Source organism: Sminthopsis crassicaudata, chromosome 3 (genome assembly GCF_048593235.1).
Source record: "Sminthopsis crassicaudata isolate SCR6 chromosome 3, ASM4859323v1, whole genome shotgun sequence".
Taxonomy (NCBI): Eukaryota; Metazoa; Chordata; class Mammalia; order Dasyuromorphia; family Dasyuridae; genus Sminthopsis; species Sminthopsis crassicaudata.
The window spans coordinates 225,339,659-225,360,523 of record NC_133619.1 but is presented as its reverse complement, the minus strand read 5'-3'; the positions used below and the strand labels follow the sequence as shown (position 1 = coordinate 225,360,523).

Genomic DNA, 20,865 nt, shown 5'->3' with positions numbered 1-20,865 from the left:
ATCAGAATTTTATTCCTTACTCATTCATGCCTAGTAAATCATATTAATTTATCTTGCATTGCCATATATTTATATAGTGTTTTACAGTTTACAAAGTTTGACCTTATCTTCTTTAATCCTTATCACAGTTCTGAATCCTGATCTTGACTAAATCATTTAGTTTTTTTGGACCACAATTTCTTAATCTTTAAAATGAGAAAGTTGTACTAGATGACCTTGAAGCCACCTTCCAGAAATACTGAAAGGTTGTTAATTGACTCCACAAGATCTCTGATACCTCGTTTATTATTCTTTATACCACATTATCTCATTTTAGAGTCTCTAACACCCTAGTCAACAAGTTAAAAAATCTCCCCAGTTCTCATGACATGCATCATGTACCCTTTACTCTGTCTCAACTCCATATAGTGAAAATCATATCTTGGATTTTACTATCACTTTTCATAAAAGTTTTTCACTTCTCTTCTGGTGAAGAACTCTGAAGTTCTTTCTATTTGTCCATCTTTCCCTCCTCCTCACATCTAAATCTGTTTTTTCATCCTTACAATAATTTATGGTTATTCTACCTAACCCATCACTCTTGGCCTGATCTCTCTTTTCTTTCTAATTTTGATCTTGTAGATAATAATTTTTATGACCCCTTTTTTTCTCTCTTGAAACACTTGCCTTCATAACTTCTTATTGCTCATGCCTTGCTAAACCTTAGCCCAGGTTACCCTTACTTCCTCCCTTCTGAAACCTTTTTATTTATTTCTTATTGATTCTGGAGGAAGAAATATAGCCATACTGATTGAGTCCCTTATAGATTTATGTTATCTAATTGCAACTGCTACATGATGATGCCTTTATTCTAACATGAGTGACTCTCATTAGTTCTCTTCAGGATGTTGTGCAAAACATTAATTTCTCTCCTTAAGCCTACGCATTCCTTTTTCTTTCCTTTCAGAAAAGGACTTTTCTTGACTTCATAATTTCTTACAAGAAATTCTTATACATTTGTTTTAAGTTACCTTTCCTATATCTCGAAGCCCTGTGACACCATTCCCCATTTCTCTTTCACATTACTTTCTGAATTTGGCTGTTGTGGCCAAGCCCCAAACTCTAATCTCTGTCTCCTACACCATCCTTGTCACAGTTACCACCTTGATGTTCCTAAAATAAAAATGGGACCCTGTCATTCTTCTGTGAGCAAGACAACATCTTGTTGTTTCTGGAATAAAATATAAACTTCTTTGCCATTCTCAGCCTGGCTCCAACCTGTGTTTGCATAATCACGTTATCTCATTCTTTTTCATGTATCTCAGCCAAACTGGATTACTGGTTATTCTTTGTACATGGTGTGCCTTTGCCTAGAATATCCTGCATGCATTTCCTTTTCCTTTCCACCTTTTAGAATTTCTAGCTTCCTTCAAGTCTCATGGGACTCAAGTGCTTTTTCTTACACCATCTTTTGCAGATTCCTCAGGTTGTTAGTATTCGCTCTACCACCTCCCCTTCAGGAACCCAGAAATTACTTTATATTTCATTTTTACATGCCTTATATTAACTTATCTCTTTATATATGTCATTTTTTCCCAGTGGAATGTAAGTAAACTTCTCTAAGTACAAATATTACTTGTTGGGTTTTTTTGTAAGCCTCATTGCCTAGCTGTGCCTTACTCAAAACATGGTAGCCTCTTAATAAATCCTTGATGAATGAATGATCAGCTGTGTTTTCCCAGAATTTTTTTGAATCTGTTTTCCTAAAATCCAAAATACAAATCTGATTGATCTGAAACATATTCTATGCTTAAAGTAGATGACAGCTGTTTTTTGTTTGTTTGTTTTTTTTCCTTCGTTTTTAGTGCACCTTGTTGATATCTGGAACATGATTGAAGCCTTCCGAGACAATGGCCTTAATACACTGGAACATAACACTGAAATCAGTGTGTCCCGTCTGGAAACCATCATTTCATCCATCTACTACCAATTGAACAAACGCCTGCCTTCCACTCACCAGATCAGTGTGGAACAGTCAATCAGCCTTCTTCTCAACTTCATGATTGCAGCATATGACAGGCTAGTACTCTGTGTGGTTGAGTGCTTCATTTTGATAAATTATGCTGATTTTCCTTTTTTATAGTTTGGCCTTGTCAAACTGTAGAAGCACAATTAAAAAGTAGATGCCATTGTCTATCTGTATTTTTCAGTTATAAAACATGGGGGAAAATTTAGACATGACTTCATTTCCTCCAACACATCGTACACATGGATCACTAGCATTGAAAGAGGCCATTCTTTGCCTTAAGGCTAGCTAGCCTTAGTCACTGAATGACTGTGGACACAGTCAAACTGAGACCTGTTTATCTTAGCTTAATAGACTAAAGTCTCTCCTTGCATCCAGAGCCATCTCCAGTTGTCCTTATCTATATCTGGCCACTGGATCCAGATGACTCTGTAGAGGATACTGAGAGGAGACCTTACAGAGCTCCCTCTCATTGAAACCTGATTTACTTGTATGTCATGGCATCACCTCCTTGATGTCATGGTCCTTTTCAAGAAAGAAGAGCAAACAACAGTTGAATTTCTGCTCCCCTGCAGGTGCAAATGTTTGAACTGACTTTTTCTGTTCTGTTTTCCGATGATACATTTATTAAGTTTAAGCCCATTTTAATGATAGCTTTTGAAAAATATTATTAGGAAGGTAAACTTATTGTAAAACAACAACAACAACAAAAACTGTATTCCACAGCTTAAAAAAAGATTATTTTTCTCCATTTTTCATGGTGATAACAAAAGTTGGCCATTCTTCAGAAGATAGAAATAATTTTTTAAAAGGACAAAGTTTAACCATTAGAACCTAGGGAGAAGAAAAGGAACTTTTTCACTTCATTCTCTCCCTTTCCTTCTCTGTAGAACCATCCTACAGAATTATTTGCATCTGCAAAATTCCATTGTGGCTATTATAATTTGATGACAAATATAGCATATGGGTAAATTATTTTGATACTTAGTTTTTATCACTATTTGTTTAAGGTTACTTCCATTAAGATGTATATAATTTTGGCATAGTTTCCTGCTTTTTTCTGTCAAAAGTAATAGAAATTTGCTCTTTACTTTTACTTTTGTAAAGAATTTTAATCACAAAATCAGCCAGATTGTCCCTATGTCAAAACAATTTTTTATTGACTTAATGGATACATATTTTATTTATCCTCTAGGAGTAATTTCATTTTAATTGATAATATATATTTTTTACTTAAGAAACCTTAGTTAAAAGTTGTTCTAAGGTAGGGATATGAAACATTTTCATGTTGCTGATCCATTGAACAAATCTAATGAGAATCCATGTAACGTAAAAAGCAACTAAAATTTTTTAAAGATAAAGAAAAAAATTTTTACTCATCTGCTTTTACAGTTTATATCAGAAGAATATCACTTAGTAATTATAATCATAATGAAAATTGTTCTTTGGTTCTGTATGTATTTTGGTTGGTTAATGAGAAAAGATAGAAAGAGTAAAGGGAGAGTAGTGATACGTAAGTGAAGGACAAAGGTATACAGAAATGCATGAAGTAGCTGCCAGTGTATTGAGTGCTAGATCTGGAGACAGGAAGAGCTGAATTCAAATATGGCGTACTTGTGTAATTACCCATTTAATCTCTCTGCCTCTATTGTAAAATTTCTTTCCTTAACTGTAAAATGGAAATACTAATTCCCATCTACCTTGCAAGGTTGTTGTGAAGATCATATGAGGTAATATTTATAAACATTAATCAATTGCCTGGAATATAGTAGATGCTTTATAAATACTTGTTCCTACATAACAAATATATACACCGAGATTGATTTAATTAGTTTCTCCAGTGCAAAATATTTATTCCCAAAGTTCAGGCTGAAGCAACTGGGTGACATAGAGGATAGAATGCTCAGCCTGAAGTTAGGAAATCTCATCTTCTTCATTTCAAATCTGGCTTTAGATATGACCTTGGGCAAATCTCTTAATCCTCAATTTCTTCATCTGTAAAATGAGTTAGAGAAGGAAATGGCAAACTACTCTAATATTTTTGCCAAGAAAACTTCAAATAGGGTCATAAAGCATTAAATTTGATTGAAATGACTCAGCAGCAGCAACAAAGTATAGACTTTATTTATTATGGCTCTTTTATGATGAAGACTCTTTCGTAGATCTCTATAGAATCAGCCTGGTGATGCAATGGATAAAATACTGGAGTTGGAATCAGGGAGACTTATTTTCATGAATTCAGTATTTACCAGCTGTTTGACCCTGGGAAAGACACTTCATCCTATTTGCCTCAGATTCCTCATCTGTAAAATGAGCTGCAGAATAAAATGGCAAACCACTTCTATATCTGTGCCAAGAAAACCTCCAATAGGGTCATAAAATGTTAAACTTGACTGAAATGACTCAGCAGCAACAATAACAATAACAATTCCTTCTAGGATATTTGGTATTTGAAACCCTTTATAGTTTGTCTCTACCTCCAAGTTATGTGCAAAAATTACAAGAATTTGTGCTTCAATCCTGGCTCTGTCACTTACTATTTTTGTAACTTGTGACTTTCATTATTCTGGATTTCCCTTTTCTTATCTTAAAAATAGCAATTTTATACTAGATGACCTCCAGAAATCTTTATTAGCTCCATCTTCCTACAGTGATTTCACATTAGTCTCCATCATATGTTCCATGTTTTTGATAGAATGGCCAACAATCTGTTCTCCATAGGTGACTTGCCATCTTTGCACAGGTGTGTCCCCTGTACCTGGAATTTCCTCTTCTTTCACTTCTGCCTGTTGGTGTTCCTAGATTCCCCTCAGTGTTCCTTCAAGTGCTAACTCTTACATGAAGCCTTTTCTGATTCCTTCTGTTAAAATTTCCCCTTTGAAATTATTTTGTATGGATTTATCTATATATATGTGTAATTCTTTAACTGAATATAAGCTCCTTCAGGGCAGGTACTATTTACATTTTGAATTCATATCATAGTATCTAACATAGTGACTGGAACCTGATAAGTGTTTAATAAATGTTTTTTTTAATAAATAACAAAGTTTTTATTAAATACTTGCTATGCTCACAGTACTATGAGCTTAGTGCTGGAGATGCAAATGTAAAAATGAAGACAATTCCTGCTTTCAAGGAATTTACATTCTAATGGGAGAGATTGGAACTTTGAGAAACAAACCAGATAAGAGAATTTCTAGTCTTTATGATGTAGTAGCAGAGCAGATGGTAATGAATTTCCTTTGATGTTTCTTCTACTGATAGAATCAAATCTAGTGTACCATTTGACAATATGAAAGACTTTGGGAGTAAGAATTTTCTTTTCTGGGTCTTCAGTAGCTGTGACTTCTGAGGAAGCAGAACAGTGTTACTATTGTGAGGATACATTTCTACTCAGAATGGTTACTTCCTGAAATGATGGAATGGGGACAATGCCAGAAGTAGGACCAGTGGTACGGGTGGGGGCTGCCACTGTTAACATTCTGGCACCTTTTTTTTTTTTATCAATAACACTTGGTCAGTAGTTGGTATAGTGGTATTGAAAAATGTAGGTTTGTTCTTCCCAGTGATTGCTCCACTTGATTGCCCAGGATTGAAATACAGTGATCTGGAGCTATTCCCAGTACTCATGGTTTCAGGTTCTCAGGATTTTTCCCTTAGAAGTGAAGATAGGTAGTTATAAAAAGCTTGTGTTTTGACTTACCTGGTCAATACTGCCTCTGCCTTTCCTGTGGAGATTTTTAGTAGACTTAATTTACTTGCCCCTTAGATTTAAAAAATTTTCTTAGTAAAATATAAATCAAGACCTTCTGATTAAAGGATAGTAGTATAGTAGATTTGAAGAAAAAATTACAGAATGGCCTTTGTAGGGAGAGGGATAGAGAGATCAAAGAGAAATAAAATAAATTTATTTAGAGAGATCAAAAAGAAATAAAAGAATTACTTTGCTGTGATGAGGACCCAGTTGAGATTGACAGCATACATTGAAAGTGGACCCATTTGGTTTGATTTCTTCCAACTCTGTTTGACAACATGTGTGGAAAGGAGAATGTTGGTAGGATTGGGTTTTGGCAAGTCAGGAGAATTAAAAGGATAAAGTAGGAAACTGTATAAGACAATTTACAGGTGAACTAGTTAACTTTTGAGGATTCATATTGCAAAGGGAGGAAAGTGAAATTAGAACCAGTATGATAGCAATCCTCAGGGACTGAGAGATTGGAGATTCCTGTGAAGAAAAAGAACACATTTAGAAAATGTAAGGCTTTTCTGTAATCAAACTAAACACAGAAGAATCTTGTATTCTCCATATTGTTTAGTCAAACGTAGGGGACAGTAATATTGTATGCTATTTTTTCCCTATGATATCCTTATCAAGAATACCTGCAGTGTATGTGTAGCAGATTCTTAAAAGAAACATTTTATAGATAGGAGAGTAGTAATACAACTGTAGTTGTTGATTTTTTTCCCCTAGTCAGTTTTTGTCTGATTTTTTCACACTTTTGCTACCTTTGCATCATTCAGATATAATTATGACTTGAACTATCAACATTTTTAAAAATTTGTTGTGTCACCTCTTACCACAACAGTTCTCTTTGTATATTTGGTCTCATCCATTTCTTTTCCCTATTTCTGTTCTCTTCAGTAGCATTTTAACCTCCTATTAAATAAATACATCTGAGACCTCCTTAGACTTTTCTAGGTTCCATTATCTTTCATTACTCAAATTACTACCATTTCCATTGTGCTGGAACCATTTACCATATTTGACATAATTAAAATTTTGAATAGTGTAAATCTGAACATATGTGAGACCTAAGAGGCTCTAATTACTTGAACTAATTAGGACCTACCTTTTAATTTCCTTATCTTTTTCATCCTCTGCAACTGATATCTGATGTTGATACCTAAGCTATGATTATTTATTTAATGGTCTTTTTGGCAGCATTCATAAGTACTGAAATATGAAATGGTAAAATTATTTCATGGGACAGAGAGTAAAACTAATTCCGTCAACTTCTTTAATTCCTTTTCTATAGAGATCTTATGAATCATCCTTCTACTTTCTGTTTTCTGATTTCATTTATAGTGAGAATGTTTAGATATTTAAAATTCATTTCTTTGAGTAATGTGCCAAATTACTTATTGGGCAAAGATTTCACATTTAAAGCCAAGTTCAAGTTTACAGCACCCTCCTTCTGAAGTAGAAGGGAGGGAGTTTCTTATTACATCTATTCATGAATTAAGATGGCCAAAGATTTACCAAGTATCTAGTCTATTAGTAATAAACTTCAAATAAAATCAAAAAGTTAATTTTTTATACTATATAAATTTCAAAAATATTATGAAAATAAAGATAATGTGAATTTTTAATTGATAAAATTCTTTATGATTTCCATATTTTTAATTTCTAAAAATAACCATACTGATAATGTTATTAATGAAATGAATGGCTTGTTTTTCAGATTTCATATCTCTAAATACATGGTACCATTATGTTGAGACTGATAGTTTATCTTTACAGTAACATCAGAAAACCCCTTTTATGAAAATAAGAAACTCTTAGTAATAAATTTTATTGTTTTGTATGATAAACCAGGATACTCTTTATTTACCTTTAGCCAAAATGTAAGATTTGGGGGCTTAAATTATTATTTCATTATTAATAGTTCTTGTTCAGATATAATAAGACCAAATATATTTATCTGTGACAAATAAGTTGTTCAACCACTCACATTTAGAAATATTTAGACCTTCAACATAAAGTGAGAATTAGACTGGTAAAGAGATTAATAAATAGGTCTTTATTTCTGTTTCATTTTCTTGTTTCATTTCTGGCATTTTTTTCCTTTTTTAAAATTAATTTTATAATTTTAATTTTTTTTTGACAGCACATATGCATGGTAATTTTTTTTTTTACAAGATTATCCCTTGTATTCACTTTTCCAAATTTTCCCCTCCCTCCCTGTACTCCCTTCCTTACATGACAGGCAATCCCATACATATAAAATGTGTTACAGTATATCCTTAATACAATATATGTGTGTAAAACCAAATTTCTTGTTGTCTGGCATTTTTTCAATTGAGAAATATCAACAATATTATTTGGCACATTTATTACCAATAGCTTTAACACATTTATGTTGTTATTTGATCATTCTTGATTAGGGAATAAATTAGAAGACCTTGCATTGACTTAGTTAGAGAATACCATTTTCTATTCTAACAGAGTGAAATTTTTGTTAGTAAAAATGAATTTGTTTTATCTCTTATTATAGCAAAAGGTTTTAATTTCTCTAGATTAGATAGAATTATATGCTTTACACGAGAAAGCTTGTGCATTTTATTATATGATTTTTTAAAAAAGCCTGGTTTTTAAGTAGAATGTTTCTACAGAATTATTTATAATAACTCACATCTTCCTTCCTTCCTTTCTTCCCTTCCTTCCTTCTTTTCTTTTCTTTTCTTTTTTTTTTTTTTTCTTTTCCTGAGGCATTTGGGGTTAAGTGATTTGCCCAGGGTCACACAGCTAGGAAGTGTTAAGTGTCTGAGGTCAAATTTGAACTCGGGTCCTCCTGAATTCAGGGCTGGTACTCTATCCACTGCGCCACCTAGCTGCCCCCACACTCACATTTTTCTATGCAAATAATAATGACAGGCATTTCACACAAAGGATAACATTTAAACTAATGCTTGTAGTTAGGTGTTTTGGTCGAGGGGTGCTTTTAAGCACAGATATACAATATGCCTAGAATTGTGCTAAGCACTAGCAATTCAAAGTCAATCCAGACATCAGTTCAGTTCTATAAAGGCATAATTACTATGTATGTTTTCTTGCATGGCATGTTCATTTAAAATTTTTATCTTTTGAAAATTTATCTTGACACACATTACTATAAATGGATTTGAAAAAAAAACCCCACCTTTTCTAAGATATCATCAATTTCAACAATGTACATCTGTAATAAACTGAGCATCTTTAATTACATCTTTCCTTTATTTCATTCACTTCCAGTACAAAATAGGGAGTTTTTAGTTTCTTGATTAATTGATTCCAGATGCCTGTAGACATACGGGTAATTGACTTTTCTCACAATTTTATCTGCAAGTTGAACCATTTGAAGCTGTTATGCATATCATTTGCTAAGCATCATTTCAATTACAGTGGTACTTGCAATTAGCATCAACATTTCTCACATCAAATGAGATTTTTATACTTAATTCTGTAGGCATCCTTCTATGATAAGTAAGCAGTCCTTTTGATATACCAAAATATGATTTATGAAAAACTTAGTTTTTATATATTAAAAACATCTGTTTTTTCTTGAAATTTCTTTTGTTTTGGTAATGTTTGGTGGTTGTCCTTTGTTCTCAAAGAGGACCAAAATAACATCATTATATTGGGGTCAAGATACAATGTGTCCAATTATGGCTGATCAGAGCAATATAAGCTCAAAAGGCTCTACCACAAGTCAAGCATATTTTTACTAATAAATTTTACATATACATTTTCTTTTTAACATTTTAGTTGATTTTTATCATCTTTATTTACCAGTGCTTAACACAGAACATGGTATAAAATAGTTATAATAGGTACTTAATAAATGCTTATTGATTGATATAGCCCTTCCCATTCCTCTGACAAGGATAACATCAAAGAATTTTTTAAAAAGTGAATAAGAAAAAAAAAAGCAGTTCAACAAAATTAACCAATACATTTACCAAACTTGCACAGTCAACTCCATGTATCCTTAGATATATATGTAGAGCTAAATAGGACCTTCATAAATTATTTGCTCTATTTCCTTCATTTCACATATGAAGAAACTGATCCAGGGAATTTATTATTTGTCAAGATCACATGAAAATTAGATGCTACATATGGGATTTTAGGTTGTCCTTTCAATTCAGTGCTATCTGCAGCTAAAGTATTCATATATAGTCTTCATACTTCTCTTATCCAGCAAAAGAAGTCTGTTTCTGAGTCAAGTTTATTATGAACTAAAAGTAGTTATAGAAAGCAAAATTTTAAAAATTACTGGTATTTATACCTAAGGAAAAGTCTATACTAATAATATGACAAAAACATTGTTATTATTATCTAAAATATTTTAGAAGCAGAGAATGGATTTTCTTAAAGTCTGCATAGACACTTCAAAGTAGAGAGAGCTTTATGCACATCTTTGACTTAATAAATTTGTAGAGTGAGTAACACTGCAGATAATAGTTTTCTTATAGAGATCTTAGAGGTAGATCATTTGATCTAACTCTCTTCATTTTACATTATAGGTAAATGAGTCCCAGAGAGATGACATGACTTATCCAGGGTCATATAGGCAGTAAATGGCAAAACTGGATTTGAACCCAGATCCCCTGACTTTTAATCTAGTGCTCTTTACCCTGTACTATTTTTTGATTCAATAAATTCAACCAATATTAATTAAGTTTGAGTAGAATTCTGGGTATGGAAGTAAAGTTGTAGATTTCTAAGGACTTTAAGTGCTTATTTATTAATGGAAATTTAGCATTGAAATGGGGAGAGAAAATAGTAATAATAGCTAGCATTTATAGAGTCCCTAATATGTACCAGCTACTATGTGCCAGATACTATGCTGGCATTTTACAAGTATCATCTCATTGAAGATAGGTGCTATTTTTTTTTTCAAATGAGGAAACCAAGGCAAAGAGAGGTCATATGGCTTCACTAGAATCACAAAAATAGTAAATGTCTGAGATGGGATTTGAACTTAGATCTTCTGACTCCAGACCCAGCCTTTCTCCACTATACCACATAGTTGTCTTGAGAGCAAAGCAAAGATAAGATAGTGGTTGTTATATTAGCTTTTTTTTAATGGTAAAATCTAATTATATTTTTAGGCAGAAGGATTTAAGCTAACATAGGGAAAAATTGAAGGTGCCAAGAATGAGCAAGGTAGTTATAAAATAAGGTCTCAGAGGAAACTTGAAATAATAGCTTCATTTAATTTCTTTAGCCTTAATTTCCTTAATTGCCAAAAATAAACATGGTCACTATCCCTTCTTTCGCATCTACATCCCCCAAAGCTGTCTTATAAATAAATGGTAGTGTTAGAATTAGTGCTAGAATTATTTTAATGTTTCCAGAAGAGAGAGACTCCAAAGGTCTTTTGATTTTTTTTCTAATTCAGTTAAATCTGTTATGAATTCTTTATAAGAATGTGAGCCCCTTTATACTGTATTACTTTACTGCTGTCTTAAAAACAGTAATATGCTAATAATATGATGAGTGTCAACATGTAATAAAAAGCTTCTGATGCTGTGTATAGAGCACTGAATTTGGTGTCAGGAATAAATGAGATCAAAACCCATCTTAGATACTTCCTAGCTTCCTAGCAAGTCACTGAATCTTTCCCTTGCCTCAGTTTCCTCACCTGGAAAATGTAGATAATACACAGGGTTTTTGTGAAGACTAAATGAGAAAATGATAGTTAAGTGCTTTGCAAATCTTTAAATGCTATATAAATACTATTATTATTATTATTATTTTATTATGAATTGTTGCTTAATCCTGAGGGCTGCCCAATTTAGTGATATTTAATTCAAGAAAAATTGTGCCAGACACTGGTGGGCACTAGAGATAGAAAAGATAAAAATTAAATAATTCCTGCATTTCATCCTGTCTCCTTTAACAGATTGTCCCTCTTTCATTCTCATTCAGTTATTTTCAATCTCTCCTTCTCTACTGACTCATTTTCTACTGCCTGCAAATATGCTTGTCTCTCTCAACTGAAAAAAAATCCTTACTTAATCCTTTCATTCCCATTAAATATTGTATATTTCTTCTGCCCTTTGCAACTTAACTTGTCAAAAAGGCCACCTACAATAGTATAGATTTCTTTCTCTCTCCTTTACTCTAACTCCTTACAGTCCAACTTCTGACCTTATCATTCTACTGAAACAACTTTTTAAACAATTACCAATGATCATTTAGATGCCAAATCTGATGACTTTTTCTTACTTCTTATTCCCTTGCCTTTGATGTTGTTGGAATATGTGTTCCTTGATATTTTCTTTTCTCTAGGTTTTTAGGACTTCTCTTTCTCCTGATTCTCCTACAGAATCTGTTTCTGTTCTCTGTTTCTCTGTCCCTTTTGCTGGGTCCTTATTTAGATCATACCCTCTAACCACAGGTCCCCTCAGCATTCTGTCCTGGGCCACCTTCTCCTTTCCCTCTATATCGCATCAGCTCTCATAGATGTATTTAATTACCCCTTCTAGACTAATGATTTTCATACCTACCTACCCTCCTTCTATGCTTAATGATTCTTGGTTCTATTACCCATTCTATTGGTTTTGAATTTCACATCTCTAAATGCCCTTCAGACATATTGAACTGGATGTCCAGTAGACATCTTAAACTCAGTATGACTGAAATATTATTTTTCTTCATATCTTTCTTCCTTCCCACTCTGTAATCCCAACTACTCTATTACTGTAGTGCACCACATCACCCTCTCAGTTCCTCAAACTTGCAACCTAGGAATCAACTTGGATTCCCCATTCCCATCTAATTTGTTGCCAAGAACTGTCAATTTGGCTATGCTTATTCACTTCTCTGATATTGCTACCGTTCTAGTGTGCAGGTCCCCATTGCTTCATGCTGTAAGAAACAAAATATCTTACCAAGAACTTCACTGACTCACTGATGAATGCAGGAAAGATTTATTTTACATTTTTGTAAGAGGTGTGTCTAGGTGAGTAGATATGCCTTTAGGACTCCAAAGTTAGCATTTTATTTCCTATTCTGAAGCACTCCCCTGATTCCCCATTAATTGAATGTTACAGAAGTTACAGGACATGAATCTCCACCCCTTATTACATAGCTAGTGCCTGCTCCTAAGGAACATCCATTCTTAAAGGGGAAAGGAACAGAGGAGGGCTAGGGGTAAAGAACAAAAAATTCTTTTCAAATCTCAGGCCACCAAGCCTGAACATAAAAGTCAGTCCCTGCCACAAGGAACTTACATTCTTTTGAGGGGAGATAACTAACCTCCATCTTTGATTATTCTTTGATGTCCTTGTGGGGTTCAGTTTTCTAATTTCAGTATCATTTCTCTAATTTAATTTTTATAATTGTGGAAACCAAATAAATGCTTATCCATTTTTCATCATTTCCTCTTTTTTAATAATTTGGTTTTCACCTCCTTTTCTAACCTCTCAAATTTTGCCATTTTTTTTTTTTTTTACATCCCACTTCATAGGAGTTCATTAATTCCTGCACAGATCTCCTTACACAGAATGGATAATTAATCCCTGCATTCTCTGCTAATTCTTCTGACAGGGCTGTACTAGGAGTGAAACTACCTGCAATTGTAACATGTTTCCTCTTCCTTTTTTTTTTTGCCAATAACCTTTTTAGAGTCATTATGTGTTCCCATGTCATTCTGCTAGTAGCATCTAACTACACTGCTATTCCCTTCACTGCTTCTCTGGTGTAACTTATTCAATAATATTTACTCACCAGAGTAGAAATGACCCAAATCCAGAACTAGATTTCTACCCTTGGATTCATCACTCTCCTTGTCTTAATTCTTTCTGATTCAGTCTTTTTTACTTTATGGAATGCCAGGGTAAAAGGAATAGGTAATTGGATCAGTGCACAGATTCCCAACTCAGTTCCTAGGCAAAACAGGTTTGAGAGTGCTGCCTCCACAATTCCACTCAGAGTTGGGGTATGCTCATCCCTGAGAAATTGCCAGAGCTATCCTCGGTTACATTCCAGACTCAGGTATATGCCACTATATCTCTAGATTTTGGAATCCTTCACCCTGCCATGAGAGGTAAACTGATTGATCACCAGAGCTAAGGGGCGATTACAGCCTGATTTATTTCCTCTCAGAAGAGAAAGGTAGAACAAAACATTTCAATTTCCCCAGGAATGTTATTTTGGCAAGAGGAGAAATTCACTCGTGTTTTTCCATACCCAAAGGGAATGGTACTATCTGAGCATGGGGCAACTTATAGCATAAATATAGAAACTGCCTTTTGTTCAGACTCTTCCAGAGTACTTTACCAATTCTACACAGGCATTGGTGTCTATTACTTGCCTTAATCCTTGACTTGATTCCAAATCTTCCTAAGAGATCTATCTAAACATCCCTTGTAGCAAATCAAACATTATTTCAAATTGGACAGAAGTTCCATAAAGTCCTTTCTCTATCAGGACTCAAATACCTGTCTATGGCTAGTCAAACCTCTACATTCTATAATTTGATAAGCATCAAACTGAATCATTTATGGGGTATTCTTTTTCAGTAATATTAACCGAAATCTTAATGTGATGTGCTCATCCTAAGTCCCAAATACTATTGCAGCAGAAGAGTAGCATTAATCCTATGTAACCTCCCCCCTTCACAGGATTGATAGACTCCTTACAGGGAATTCACTCAGACACTGGATAGTTTGGGATCCACTTACCAACCAGTTCTAGTTCCTTCCTAAATAAACAGGACTCAAAGTTTCTTCAGATATGGGGCGATGATCTACTAAAACTACTTCCTGATTAGAATGCGAGCTGAGCTAGGTCATCCTACAGAGTCTCATTTGGAGGGGCTTGAGCTGATTGAAGATCCAGTGGCTTTAATCAGACCTCTCAAGCTGGTCGGTTCATCTATCTAGTGCTGGTCATTTGAAGGTGAATTGCTCAAAGCCTAGAGAAAAACAAACCTAAGAGAATTATAGAGAGACGGTGAACACTTAAGAGCAGAACCCTCATTCTTAGGAAATGTGCTTACATCTTCCCTGAAGATTCTATAAATAGCTAGTTAGGTATCATCTCTTTTAATAGAGACTACATTATAACCCAAAAGCAGTTTTCAGAAAGGGGGAATCCTATCAGAATAACAGAGGTATTCACAAAATCCTTCACTAACAGGCCATACACACACACACACACACACACACACACACACACACACACCACTCAGAATTGGGGAAGAAGATATTCCCCCTCTTTTTTTTTTATTCCCCCTCTTTTATCAGGATCTGTTGTAGGATGGAATGGGAGAGGCCAATGGATTGGCCAGTAACTTTGCAATATAAATTATTCAAAAGAAAAAACTTATTCCACAGGATACTATACAAATAAATATTATTCCCACATTAGTAAAAAACTTAAATAAAATTACTTTACCATTAATAATATAACAAAATATTCCATAAGTTACATAATATATGTTACATTCAAGAAAACTTGAATACACTAAAATCCTTTTTTCTAAACCTTACAAAAATGTTTCAGCTTTAGTTTCAATAATCAATAAAATAACAGGTTCTACAGATAGTTGTATCAATTGTTTTTACATTTAAATAAAATCCTTTAAAGATCTTATTTCATACAGATATATATCTAGCCACAGACTAAGCCAAATTGTTTATTTACCCAATTATAAAACATAATTACTACATATTTTCAGATTGAAAACAGCAACATATTACATACTTGAACTATGCTTATGGTTTCTATTGACTACTTACTCTGATTATAGAAATTTGCTATAAGATAGAAAAGAAAAACAGGGGCCTAATTATAATAGCTAACAATCCCACCTTATAGCCAACTCAGGAATCTGTGTAACTTACTGGTATTTCTGTCAAATTGAGAGTTACTAACTTTAATCATTCTCAAATTCAAAACTTAAAACAGTATCAGTTATAATCCTAAAAGATTTCATCTTGATAGCAAGTTTCACTAATCAGAGGTGCACTATACAATGTGCTTGTAGAATATAGCCAAAACTAGATGTGTCCCTCCATTTTATCTGTAACTTCTTCCCTAAATAAATATGCCTTTTGCCAAAGAGAATGGCCACTGTGAATTCTTCACATCACTGAACCCCAACTTTTGGTGCCTATCATCATCTGCTATCTATACAACCTGCATCATTTTTGGGTCCTCACATCATATCATTTGCTGCCAGCCCAGCATCCCATTTTTCTCTGTGCCCAACATCCCATTCCTTTCTCTTTACCCAACATAATCCAAATCAATAGTACTTTCAATTTTAGGTTTCAATGTCATAAAAATCACCCCAAATAACTTAATTAGCAATCTTACAATTTTCATAAGTGATAGTCAAATAGATATAGCAATACTATCACAACAATGGATTGAAATCTCATGTAATTTACTGTCAAGTTTCCAATTTTAACATAGAAACCAATTGAAAAAATAATTATTTTAAAAATTGATACATTAGCTTGTGAGATTCTAACTGAATGTTCCATTCAACCTATCAAAATGTATATATACATATATATATATGTATATATAGTCTAGCAGAGCTGACAAAATTTTTTTTCTTTTTTAAAAATTTTTTTAAAATTAATTTTATAATTATACATTTTTGACAGTATATATGTATGAGTAATTTTTTTTATAACATTATCCCTTGTATTCATTTTTCCAGATTTTCCCCTCCCTCCCTCTACTTCCTCCCCTAGATGACAGGCAATCCCATACATTTTACATGTGTTACAGTATAACCTAGGTACAATATATGTGTGCAAATCCAATTTTCTTGTTGCATGTTAAGTATTGGATTCTGAAGGTATAAATAACCTGGGTAGAAGGACAGTAGTGCTAACAGTTTACATTCAATTCCCAGTGTTCCTTCTCTGGGTGTAGTTTCTGTCCATCATTGATCAGCTGGAAGTGAGTTGGATCTTCTTTATGTTGAAGATTTCCACTTCCATCAGAATACATCTTCATACGGTATTGTTGTTGAAGTGTATAGTGATCTTCTGGTTCTAGAGCTGACAAAATTTTAAAGCATAGCTCATAATTTTTACAAATTGCCCAATATACCATTTAGAAAGCAACATATTTCTTCTAATTAGGAGATACAAATATATGACCTCTTTAGGTAAGTTACCAGAGAACTTTGTTTTAATAACCAATTTTTTTTTACTTAAAATGAAAGCAAATGCAGTTTTAAACTTCTAGTATAATACTTCATTATTAATGCAGACCTATTTCTAAAATCTCATTCCCAAATAATCAATTGAAAATAATTCTATTATATACAATTTAAATTTAAACATACAATAATTTAGGTCACATTTTTGGGAGAAAACACTTCTTCTATCTCAAAAACTCCATTCTCCTAAGCTGCCTAAAATCTTTGAAATGGCAGAAAACTTTTTGAGACCTGAGATGGAGACACAGGTCCTTGGGAGCAAAATGGCAATGGCTCCTATCTCCCCTCTACATTTTGTACTCTTCCCTATGTGGACTGCTGTATTGGAAAGGGGAAAAGATTTTAAAGTGTAAAATGTATTTCCCTAGATTTTCCCAAGCCTAGATTTCCCACACTTTTTTATGGAAGCTAGAATCCCCTGAGAAGAGTTTTGGGACTCTGGGGAATTGGGGAACATAGGAACCCATCTAGAGAGAAACTGAAGCTGACTCCAGAACATAGATTTTTTGAGGAGCCTACTGTTCTTTGGAAAGACTGGTTTTATATAAGTCCATACACAGCAACTCTGGCCATTCCCCTCTAGGGAGAGAACCTTGAAAGCTTAAAAAAAAACCATTCATATTGCTTTGCATCAAGATGCAGAAAACAAGAGCTTTTAAATCCCAAAATGGCCATTTCTTTTATTTTGTAATTCAGCCACCTGAGAGAATCATAGAAGACAAAACAGATTTATCCTCACACACAAACACAACCTGTTTTTAAATTGCTTTTCTTTCTGTCTAGTACAGAGTTGTTCCTTCCCTACTTCCTGGAAATGAATCACTTCTCTTCCGTGACCCCACTTCTTTATTTCTCCTCTAGAATTTCTTATCAATTTCTTTTGTGAAGATCCCTCCTGTAGTCCACCTTGGAGATTTCTAAATTCCAGTGATCCTAGATCACTAATATTTACTCAACTCTAGATTTTCTGACATCCCCTCTTTTTCAGGACTATATGAGAGGTATGTCCCAGGAGTTCCCACTTCTTGGTGCCATTAAATTCCATCTTACTAAACTGTCTGACACCTCAGACATCATAAGATGGTCCCAGCTACTAAAGGGTCCTTGTTCTTAACTTTGGTCTATACACAGAGTTGCCTGACTGCACACAGAACCTACTCTAATTCCCTTTTCTTTATCCTGTTTTTATCAGTGTCATTACTTACCAATATGGTCCTGGGTTCTTGCACAGTCTATGAGTGGGGTTCTCCAGAACTGAGCCACGAGGCTGTTGAAATATTCCTGGGATGCATCTCCTTATGCTTTGATAGGGGCCACCCCCAGCTCATAATGTTTAAATACTGGATGATCTCCCATTTGTAAGGAATAAAATATCTTACCAAGAGCTCCATTGATTCACTGATGAATGCAGGAAAGATGTATTTTACATGTTTGCAAGAATGGGTGTCTAGGTGAGCAGATACATCTTTGAGTCTCCAAAGGCACCATTTTATTCCTATCCTGAAGTACAAGTCCTTCCCCTGATTACCCATTAATTGGATACTACAGAAGTTACAGGACAAGAATCTCCACCCCTCATTACATAGCCAGTGCTTGCTCCCAAGGAGCTTCCATTCTAAAAGGGGAAAGGTAATAGAGGAGGGCTAGGGGCAAAGAATAAAAGATTCTTTTTAAATCTCAGGCCACCAAGCCTGAACACAAAAGTCAGTCCCTGACCCCAAGGAGCTTACGTTCTTTTGGGGAAAGATAACTAACCTCCAGTCTTGATTATTCCTTGATGTTGTTGTGAGTTTCAGTTTTCTAATTTGTTTCATTTCTCCAATTTAATTTTCATAACTGTGGAAACTGGAATAAATACCCATCCATTTCTCACAGTGCCTAGATGACAGCAATATCCTGCTGGTGTTCTGCCTGCCTCAAGTCTCCTCAATCTAATACATCCTCCATTCCTCCAGTAAAGTGGTTTTCCTGAAGTGAAAGCCTGATTAAATCATCTTCCTACTAAATAAGCTCCAGTGACTATCTATTGCCTCAGAGCAAAATACGAAATAATCTGTCCGGTATTCAAGCCCTTCATTACATAGTTCCCTCTTAATTTTCTAGTCTTCCAACATCTTATTCTCCAACAGGTATACTTTGATCCAGGAGTTTTGGCTTCCTAGCTGTTCTGCAAACAAGACTCTCCATCTCTTGGCTCTGGGTATTTTCTCCATCTTTCTGCCTTGCCTGGAACACTCTCTCTTCTGCTCCAACTACTGACCTCCTTGGCTTCTTCTAAGTTCTGTTTAAAATTCTGCTTTCTACAAGAAGCCTTGCCTGATCCCTTTTATTTCCAGAGCCTTCCCTTGGATAATTATCTCCTATTTATCCTGTATATAGCTTACTTTGTCTATATTTGTTTGTATGTTGTCTTTCCCAGTAAGTTGCAAGCTCCTTGAAGGCAGGGACTGTCTTTTGCCTCTTCTTGTATTCTCAGCTCTAAACACAGTGCTTGGCATATAATAGCTACTTAATAGATGTTTATTGATTTGTTGATTGATTATAGAGGAACTTAATTCTACTGTTGGGAAATAACGCACACATATATACCTAAATGTAAAATACAAAGATAAATGCAACATAATTTCATGAAAAGGACACAAAAATGAGAGAATTAGGAAAGGCTTCAATGGCATTTTGTACCTGAATTTCTTTTTCTTTTTCTTATTATTTTTTCTCTTTAATCCTTCTCATCTCCTTCAAGCAATTTATAGTTAAGCTGTAGATTTCTCTCTTAATCGAATCTTTAAGTTTGACTGTATATTCTTTACTATCCCTGCTAACTCTTCTGCTAAAATTCTTGCTTTGTCTTGTTATTACTTAACCTTCTCCCTTATCTTCTTCCCCTACCCCCTTTTCCCTTTATTTCTTTATAGATTTCCAAAGAGGCTATACCCTTGATAATGTATATATAGTGTTTCTATTTAACCCATTCCTAATATAGTTTTCAGAATTACAAGCCCTTCTCCTTCCTCTAATGCCTCTGTTTATTCTTCTGCACCTCATTTGTATAACATAGTTTTTATCTTTTTCTAGGTGGTTTTGCTTTTTAGAGTCTACTCAACTCTTTCCCTATCTTTCTTTTGATTTACCCAGTTGCTGACATACGTTGTAGTATGCATTTCCATATAAAAAACATAAATAATTTGCCCATGTTAAGTTCATTGAAATTGATCTTTGATATTGGTTCTTATATGTTAAATTTTCTATTGAGTTTAGGTTTGGTTGAAAGAAAGTCCTGAAAATCTGTAGTTAGTTGAATGTCCTTTTTTTCATTTAATATTATAGTTAATTTTGCTGGATATGATATATTTGGCCACAAGTCTAGTTATTTTGATTGCCAGTAGATATGATTCCAGGACCTGCGGTCTTTATTCTTTCTCATTGAGGGGATCAATGGATTTTTCCCTCATGTTCTATTACTCTAGGACAATTTTCTTGGATTATTTCTTGCATTCTGTAGGAAACAAGAAAAAAAGACAATTTAAATACACTAAAGCTACAATCAGATTTTGCAGGACTTAGCAGCAGCTGTGATAAAAGACGGGAGGTCCTGGAATCCTATCTACTGGCAATCAAAATAACTAGATGTGTGGCCAAATTGAAGAGGGTGGGCAAGGATGGGTCTGTGGTTTCTTTTTCTGTTTGTCTGTCTCTCTCCTCTCTCCAAAGTGCCAAGGCCAGATTCGTGGTGAAAGAATTCACCTACTCAAATCTGTGACAAGAAAGTCTTTATTGATTAGGAAAAGAACACCAAGATGTCTTGGTGGGCAATATGCTTCCAGAGAGAAATAGTATTGCAAGGAGGCATAGCTTGAGATCTTTATTTTATACACAACAGGATAATAAAACAGGATTTGTATCTGA

The 20,865-nt window shown here is 34.1% G+C and overlaps 1 protein-coding gene across 23 annotated transcripts in view; it reads left to right on the top strand.

The window, feature by feature from the left end:
• The window catches only part of DTNB (dystrobrevin beta), a 366,632-nt gene that overhangs the window by 80,678 nt on the left and 265,089 nt on the right, over positions 1-20,865 (top strand). For all 23 annotated transcript variants that reach the window (XM_074300084.1, XM_074300076.1, XM_074300075.1 and 20 more), the window contains one exon: positions 1,845-2,058. In XM_074300084.1, coding sequence (XP_074156185.1) covers positions 1,845-2,058 — 214 coding nt within the window. The remainder of the gene's footprint in view (positions 1-1,844; positions 2,059-20,865) is intronic.